The 8,691-nt window shown below is 61.5% G+C and overlaps 1 protein-coding gene across 1 annotated transcript; it reads right to left on the reverse strand.

Annotated features, from left to right (window-relative positions):
* Positions 1–177: 177 nt before the first annotated feature.
* LCN2 (lipocalin 2) lies at positions 178–4,404 on the reverse strand. Its single transcript, XM_015567133.1, has 7 exons — positions 4,354–4,404; positions 4,025–4,189; positions 2,728–2,861; positions 1,526–1,605; positions 1,245–1,364; positions 907–1,008; positions 178–203 (listed from the first exon to the last, which is right to left on the reverse strand). Exons 1-7 carry the CDS (start codon positions 4,402–4,404, stop codon positions 181–183), a joined length of 675 nt encoding a protein of 224 aa, XP_015422619.1. The 3' UTR covers positions 178–180.
* Between the last annotated feature and the right edge of the window lie 4,287 nt (positions 4,405–8,691).

Genomic DNA, 8,691 nt, shown 5'->3' on the forward strand with positions numbered 1-8,691 from the left:
GTGGGGGCAGCGGGGTGGCACCTGGGGTGGAGGCGGAGATGAAGGCAACGGGAAGGAGGAAGAGGAGGCACCTGAGAGGCACACAGGGGAGTCACGATGGCGACAATGCCGGGTAGGGGAGCAGCAGGCCGCGGCCCTCTGGCTCCCATCAGCCCCCTCCCATCCACACTCACCACGTGCTCACTGGTCATCGATGCACTTGTCTGTGGGGGAGAAAGTTCGTCACAATAGGCAGGGATGTGTGTGTGACCCCTGACCACCAGGACCCCTGCCCTGCCCCGCGGCTGCCCCAGGCCCCAGCCTGGCCCAGGAGCAGCAGATCTAGGGGTTCCCTTCAGGGCTGGGGCAGCAGAGGGGCAGATGATGGGGGAGGGGATCTAGAGAAAGGCCTGAGAACACCTGGGCATCACTTGTTCTCAAGGACTCAAACGAGGCCCAGCTGCCTGCTGGGCACCGCAGTCTCCTGCCCGCTGACCTGATGAGCCCTGGCAGCCCCTCAGCCTTGGGGAGGCCGGTGGCTCTGTGAGTGGCCTGGGTACAGCCCCTGCCCTGGCCAGGCTGACCTCCCAACTCAGTGGTGAGCAAGCCCCGGGGGAGGGGGGAGGGGAGGTGGCCCAGAACAGCAGGACCTGGGCTATAGGGGAAGGGGGCCCAGGCAATGAGACTGGGAAGCTTGGCCCGGCCTGAACAGCTCATCTGGGTTGGCCCAAGTCACCTCTCAGGGGAGAGTCCTTGGGACCCAGACCCCCGGGGGCCCCGCAGACCCTGGGCTGGGGCAGGTCTTTCTGAACCCAAAGTGGCTCCCAGGGGCTGCAGGGACTAGAGGGGAGCGGGCCTCCTTCCCCGTTTCCCTGGTGGGACGTCATCAGTCCCAGACCCCCCTCTCCTCTCCCCTGCTGGCATTACCGATTGGGACAGGGAAGACGATGTTGTCATCGGTGAGGCCCAGGGATTTGACAAAGCGGATGAAGTTCTCCTTCAGCTCAGGGGGCAGCTCCTTGGTCCGTCCTGTGGCCAAGATGGCCGGCGAGTAGCCGGGAGACACTCCATGAATATTGTTGAATGGATGAATGAGCCTCAGACCCCTTCCTCGTGGGGGTCTGCGGAAAGCCCTCGTTCCCTGGCCTCCCGGGGACTTGGGGCAGAGATAACGTTGGAGGGGGCCTCGGGGGATGGTGGGGATGGGCCCTTCCCTCCCTCGGATGGGACAGGAGCGGGGTCCCCCAGGGTGGTTGAAGACCCACCGTAGAGGGTGATCTTGAAGGACTTCTGGTTTTGGGAAACATACTCGAAGAACACCATGGCGAACTGGTTGTAGTCGGTGGCCGCCACTCGCACGGTGTAGCTCTGCAGTGGAGGGTAAGCTGCGGGGTGGACAGCCCTGGCTGGTTAGACAGAGCAGCTCCCTCCTCCCCCACCCTCACAGGACGGCCTCTGTGCGGAGGTGCAGGGAGGCCTGTTCCCCCTCTGGGAGGACCCCACGCCTGGGACCCCAACCCCAGGGCCCGCATCACTCAGGACTCACCCTCTATGTTGCCCAGGCTGAACTGGCCGGGCTGGGAAGTTTGGACAAAAGTTCTGACAAAGTAGTCGCAGCGCTGGTTCCTGTGGGAGTGGGAGAGGTGTGGGTGAGGGGAGACGCAGGCTTGGCCTCCCTGGGCTGGATGAGGTGGGAGCCAGGGTTGCCGCTGGAGGGGCTGGGATTCCACAGCCCTGGGTCCGGCCCAGCCCATCCCCGCTGCAGCAGGAGGCCCGGTCTGTCCCTCTGTGCTCTCCCCGCTGCCCTGCCCGGGCCCTGCCTCCAGCACCCACTGTCCTTCCGTCTGCAGGGCTGTCTCCCCTCGGCGGCCTTCCTGTGTCCTCCCCACCTGGGCCTTTGTCCCCTCCTCTTGTCTTGCTGTTTCCCACTGTAACCCCTCCTGGGCGATTCATCTCGCCATGTCCCTGGCACCCGCGAGCCGATCTCCCCAAACCTGTCCTTCTTATGCCCCTTGTGCCCAAATGCTCCAGCCCCCAGCCTCCAGGTACCAGAGCCAGAAACCCACAGGAGCTGGTGAGCCTGGCACCCCACCATTCCTCTTCCCCCTGCAACCAGAGGGGCCCTGTCTTCTCACCAGATCCCTTGGGTGCCGGTGCCTGAGGCCCCAGCAGTGTGGTGCCCACCCCGGCCAGGCTGTTCATGGCTCGCTGCTGCCCGAAGGAGCGGCTGTCTCTTACTCGGAGTCCACCAGCCGCTGCCATGAACCCCCTGCCCCTCCTTCCAAGGCAGATCGGTTCCCTCAAAGCCCAGTCAAGAGGCCACCTCCCAGGAACCCCCCAGTGAGGTCCTGGCGGGGTTCCAGGCTGGGCCCAGGGACCCTCCTCCCACTCCGGACTCCCCTGCTCTCTGCCTTGTTTCCTGAGGACTGTCCGTGTGCATCCCTCCTGCTGTCTGTGTGTCCCTCCTGCTGTCTGTGTGTCCCTTCTGCTGTCTGTGTGTCCCTCTTCCTGTCTGTGTGTCCCCCCTGCTGTCTGTGTGTCCCTCCTGCTGTCTGTGTGCACAGAAGGGACCAGCAAATGCTGACGTAATGAAGGGAAGAAGGAAGGAGGACACAGGTCTCTGAGTCCAGTGCTGAGGAGAGGATGAGTGACTGCCTGTCCGCTCGGCCGGGACATCAGTCTGTCTCTCAGAGCCCCTCCTCCACGCAGCCCCCAGGTTCCCATGCTCCCGGGAGGTGGGGCTCTCACCTGAGCAGGGTGGAGGTGACATTGTAGCTGCGGTCTTCTTTCAGGTCATAGTTGGTGGTGTACATCTTAAACCCTTGGTCTTCCTTTGAAATGATATTCCCTGCCAGGCCCACGACGTACCACTTCCCCTGGAACTGCAGGGGGCGGGTGACAGGCCGAGTGGGCCGCAGGGGCCCCAACAGATCTCTGCACCCATCTCTGGGCGGCTGGCTCAGAACCAGGAGCGCCTCCACCAGGGCCGCAGGACTCCTGATGGGGACTCGGGCCTGCACTGGGCCTGCACTGGGCCCGCACTGGGCCTGCACTGGGCCCGCACTGGGCCTGCACTGGGCCCGCACTGGGCCTGCACTGGGCCCGCACTGGGTTTGCACTGGGCCTGCACTGGGCCTGCACTGGGCCCACACTGCGCCCGCACTGGACCTGCACTGGGCTCGCACTGGGCCTGCACTGGGCCTCCACTGGGCCTGTACTGCGCTTGCACTAGGCTGCTCTGGGCCTGCACTGTGCTTGCACTGGGCCCAGGGGCCCCAACAGATCTCTGCACCCATCTCTGGGCGGCTGGCTCAGAACCAGGAGCGCCTCCACCAGGGCCGCAGGACTCCTGATGGGGACTCGGGCCTGCACTGCGCCTGCACTGGGCCCGCACTGCGCCCGCACTGGACCTGCACTGGGCTCGCACTGGGCCTGCACTGGGCCTCCACTGGGCCCGCACTGCGCTTGCACTGGGCCCGCACTAGGCTGCTCTGGGCTAGCACTGGGCTCGCACTGGGCCTGCACTGGGCCTCCACTGGGCCTGTACTGCGCTTGCACTAGGCTGCTCTGGGCCTGAGGGCCTGCACTGGGCCTGCACTGGGCCCGCACTGGGTTTGCACTGGGCCTGCACTGGGCCTACACTGGGCCCGCACTGGGTTTGCACTGGGCCTGCTCTGGGCCTGCACTGTGCTTGCACTGGGCCTGCACTGGGCCCGCACTGAGAAAGCCAGCAGGAGATGGAGGCTGTGGGCCAGAGGGAGCCCGGAGTCTGGCAGGGATGGTGTGACCCGTGGGCAGTGGGACTGAAGATGTCCCCACCTGGCAGGGACTGTGGGGATTACGGGAGAGAAGGTGGACCTAGGCAGGTCAGCCAGGCTGGGGTGAGGGTGGAGATGGGGGTGGGAACATGGTTTCCATCAGGAGGCATAAGGGCAGGCTGAGCTGAAACCTGGGCCCTTCCCGTCCTAAATGTTCTCTAAGACTCGGCCCTTCTGCTCCCACTGTTCCGGGGGGCCTCCCCACAGCTGCCCCCCAGGTTCCTTACCTGGTCATCTTGGAAGTTTGGCTGCAGCGGGACCCTGGACAGAGGTGGGGCTGGGATCAGGTTTGGGATGGAGTCCCGGGCCTGGGTCTGCAGGGCCCCCAGGAGGGTGAGGCCCAGCCACAGGAGACCGCGGGGGCATGGTTGCGGGCTGAGGCAACTGGGCAGCTACTGAGCCGGGCAGGTGGTGAAGGAGGAAGAGGCGAGTGAGGAGGCTGCCTGGGGGCCCTATTTATGGTCCCCGCTCTCCCGCTCCCCCCCGGGGCGGAGTGGTATGTCCTTTGCCAAATTCAGGAAGGGTGAGGTAACTGCCAGCAACTCCTCTACCTTACGGAACATTCGGTGAGATTTCTGGCCCTTTCTCCACGGTCAGGATTGTGCATGGTGGAGAGGCAGGAAGGCCAGGGGGGAACCGGGGGACTTTCCCCAGAGTGCCACACCTCTCCTGCCCTTCCCCCCACTCTGTTTGTGTTCAGTGGCCCCGATCTGTCACCTCTGACCTCCAGGAGTCCCTGCTTGGGCCAAGGCGGGGTGGCGGGGGGGTGTGTGTGGAGGGTGGGCAGCTGGAAGTGCAGTGAGATCCTCGCACAGCGAATGCAGAGGAGGCCCTGTTTCCTGGTTCTCAGAAGGTGCAGGGAAGGGTGGGGCAGCTGGGGAACCGGGGGACTTTCCCCAGAGCGCCACACCTCTGCAGGGACAGGGGCCCCTGGCACACTCTCCTGCCCTTCCCTCCACTCTGTTTGTGTTCAGTGGCCCCGATCTGTCACCTCTGACCTCCAGGAGTCCCTGCTTGGGCCAAGGCGGGGTGGCGGGGGGGTGTGTGTGGAGGGTGGGCAGCTGGAAGTGCAGTGAGATCCTCGCACAGCGAATGCAGAGGAGGCCCTGTTTCCTGGTTCTCAATGCAGAGGAGGCCCTGTTTCCTTGTTCTCAGAAGGTGCAGGGAAGGGTGGGGCAGCTGGAAGTGAACATTCCTGACAGGGAAGGACATAGTGTTCTGAGCTCTCAGAGGCCTCCCCCCGCCAGCCCTGGCACAGGGGAGACCCCTTCCTCAGACGCTCATCTGGAAGGGCCCCCACCTTGAGTTGCCCCTCACCCTTCCGTGCCCCATGTGCAGGAGTGGCCCCCCTGTGGGCCCCGAGACCCCAGGCTGGGCGCTCCAGCCGCACATGGAGCGGCTCAGCTGCATCCTGGAGCCGGGACAGTGAGGGGTGCGCACTGCTGGCTGGGCTGGGCCTGAAGCTGCTCCCCACCTACTACTCTGACACCTGGGCTTCGGCTCCCAGGGAGTGCAGGACTTGGCTCGCCCTTGAGGGTCGCTGAGACCACTCACCATCTCTGGCCACAGCCTTGGTCTGTGCAGTCCAGCCGCCCAGGCCTGGGTCCCCAGAAGTGTTCCTGCCATGGCTGATCCCACTCCGTCCTGGCGAGCAGGCTCCTCCCTGGGGCGCTGGCTGTCCCTGGGAGAGGTGACGGGCTCAGCCCCTGGGCTATGGCTCCTGATGCCACTGTGAGGACAGAGGCTGCCTGCAGTCTGACCTGAGGGGGATCTGGGGTGTCCGGGCCTCAGGACACTGACAGGGACCCGTGGCTCTACCCACCACCTGCCGCTCTGGACCCAGCACCCCCAGCCGGGCTCCGGGCAGCAGTCCCAAGAGAATGGGCTTTGGGCGGCTTCTGAGCTGATGGGTGGGCTGCAGCCTTGGCTATCCTGACCGAGAAGCCCCTCAGGCCCTGGCCGGGCTGCCTGTGTGGGTGACGAAAGGGCAGGAAGTAGAGATGAGCAAAGCTTCCACGATGTGGCCACCAAACCCGCGTGCCCTCCAGGCACCGTGCCGCCCCCCACCCCCCACCTCTCCTCCCTGCCAGCGGGCCAGGGCTCCACCCAGCCACTCTCTTTGACCTTAAAAGGGTTCTTTGAGCCTTTGGTGACTTGGATATGGGGGAGACTGACGGTGGAGCCCCAAAGAATTTTAACTAGGGAGGGGCAGTGCCCTGGATCACCAAGCAGTCACTGGATAGCCTTTTTTTAATAATATATTTTATTGATTTTTTACCCCAGCACCCCCAGCCGGGCTCCGGGCAGCAGTCCCAAGAGAAGAGGCTTTGGGCGGGTTCTGAGCTGGTGGGCTGCAGCCTTGGCTATCCTGACCGAGAAGCCCCTCAGGCCCTGGCCGGGCTGCCTGTGTGGGTGACGAAAGGGCAGGAAGTAGAGATGAGCAAAGCTTCCACGATGTGGCCACCAAACCCGCGTGCCCTCCAGGCACCGTGCCGCCCCCCACCCCCCACCTCTCCTCCCTGCCAGCGGGCCAGGACTCCACCCAGCCACTCTCTTTGACCTTAAAAGGAATCTTCGAGCCTTTGGTGACTGTTGGATGTGGGGGAGACTGATGGTGGAGCCCCAAAGATAACTTGGGAGGGGCAGTACCCTAGATCACGAAGGAGTCATTGGGTAGACTTTAAACATCGATCAGCTGCTTCCTGCACACCCGCTACTGGGAATGTGCTCGCAACCAAATACATGCCCTTGACTAGAATCGAACCTGGGATCCTTGAGTCCACAGGCCCATGCTCTATCCACTGAGCCAAACCAGTTGGGGCTGAGTACACTCTTAAAGCCAGGGAGTAGATGGCCCATGCTCCCTGGTATGAATTGTGAAGGGGTAGGACAGGGTCTGCAGCATGAGCAGACCGAGGCCAGGTGCCTGCAAATCTCTGCCCACCCCTCACCCCCTGTGCCCTCTGCCCACCCCTCACCCCCTGTGATCCCTGCCCACCCCTCACATGCTGTGATCCCTGCCCACTCCTCTCCCCGTCAGTGCAGCCCTGAGTGCCCTGTGTTACTGACCCTCTGATGTGTATGTGCCTGAGCCCCGTGAAGGCCTCTCTATAAATAAGATTCTGGCGGCGACTGTGGAGCTACTTGTCTTCCGTGCCCAAGACCAGCCCGGTGAGTTCCCTTGCCGACTAACTGCACCTGCCCACCTGGAGTGGCCTCTTTCCTTGCCCTCTCCTTGCCCTCCATGTACGGGGACCCCTTTGGGAAACAGCAGGGGTCCCAGGACAGTCATGGCCGCCACCGGGGCGGACTCAGTGCTGGGCTGGTTGGACTGGAGGGCAGGGGACCGGCCGAGGGTGCTTCTTGCTTCTGCCTCAGGAAGGCAGGGGCCCTGCGGGCGGGCGGGGTGAGAGGGGAAAGCTGTGCCACCGCCTCAGAGTCAGCAGGGCTTTTGGGACAGGGTCCGCTCAGCAGGCACCGCCTCGCACAGCTGGCAGCACTGGGGCTGGGTGAGGGGTGCGGGGTAGACTCCTGTGTGGGCACAGGCTGACTCCGAGGGCGCCAGGGTGGATGGGACCCTGGAGGCCCCGCTCCTCGGCCACCCGCTTCCCCCTGGGCCTGGGCACCTGGTCAAGGAGGGACTCTCAGGTTCACCCTGCCCAGAGCTGGGCAATCCCTAGGCACAGGGCTTCAGAATGGCCCGCACCGCTTCCCCTTGGCCCATCACAAGCCGCACGGAAGCTTTTGGGCCACGGCCAAGTTCACTCTGGGACCATTTAGCAATGGCAGGAGCGGCACACCAGCTACACGTGGGTTTCTCTGTGGCGAGAAGCCAGGAGAAATCTGGCGGCTCCGGACACCCTCCCGCCCCCCCTGGCTGGCAGGTGGCCCTCCCCTCTCCACAGGCCCGGGACGCGAGGCTCCCACGGACACAGTGGCCTGTTCTCCCAACCGCAGGGCCCAGGCCCCGGGCCGAGTCTAATCCCTTCCGGGAGGCAGCAAGCGTCCCCTGTGCTGACAGCATGTCAGGAATCCAGTCTAACGCCCTGGACTGGTCCCCGGAAACGTGTGAGCCGCGCTCAGCCACGGGTGGTTGGGAACAACAATACCCTCTGATGTGCCCGAGGACTGGGCAAGAGGTGCCCGGGCAGCGGGTGACTAGTGTGTGTTTTATAATAAGAAAAGGTCATGAGAACAGTGTCCAAAGTAAAAAATTTAGAAAAGAAACTACGGAATAAACCCAAAGAAAATAGAAGGCAGAAGCAAATGAAGAGTGGAAATTAATAAAATACAAAGATACATTAGGAATATCAAAGCCAAAAGTTGACTCCTGAAAAACACTAATAACATAAGTAGACATTTGGGGAAAAAATTATTCTCAACACAGAAAGGTATAAGACACAAATAGACAGAAGTAGAAATTTTAAAATCTATAACTAGGTTTTACAGACATTAAAGGGGAAGACAATGTTATAGGTAATGAAATGGGAAATACTCAAACTTGTGGATTCATGAAGTAAAAGAGAGAGAGGCCCTAAAACATCCACAGAGTTGGCAAGTTATTAACAAATCTCCCCACAAAGAGAACACCAGCCATGCAATATATTCGAAGAGCACAATTAGACAAGTTTTAAAAAATAAACTCTGAATTTTGTTTCAGATTTATAGAAAAATTGTGAAAATAGTTTGCAGAGCTCCCATATATCCTGCATCGTTTCCCTTATTCTTAACATCTTATATTAGTGTGACATGTTACAATTAATGAACCACTTTTGATACATTATTAACTAAAGTCCATACTTCATTCAGATTTCCTTGGGGAATTTGTACATAATGTCCTTTTCCTGTTTCAGGATCCCATCCAGGATACCATGTTGCCTTTTTTTTTTTTTTA

This window comes from Myotis davidii, unplaced genomic scaffold (assembly GCF_000327345.1).
Source record: "Myotis davidii unplaced genomic scaffold, ASM32734v1 scaffold142, whole genome shotgun sequence".
Lineage (NCBI taxonomy): Eukaryota > Metazoa > Chordata > Mammalia > Chiroptera > Vespertilionidae > Myotis > Myotis davidii.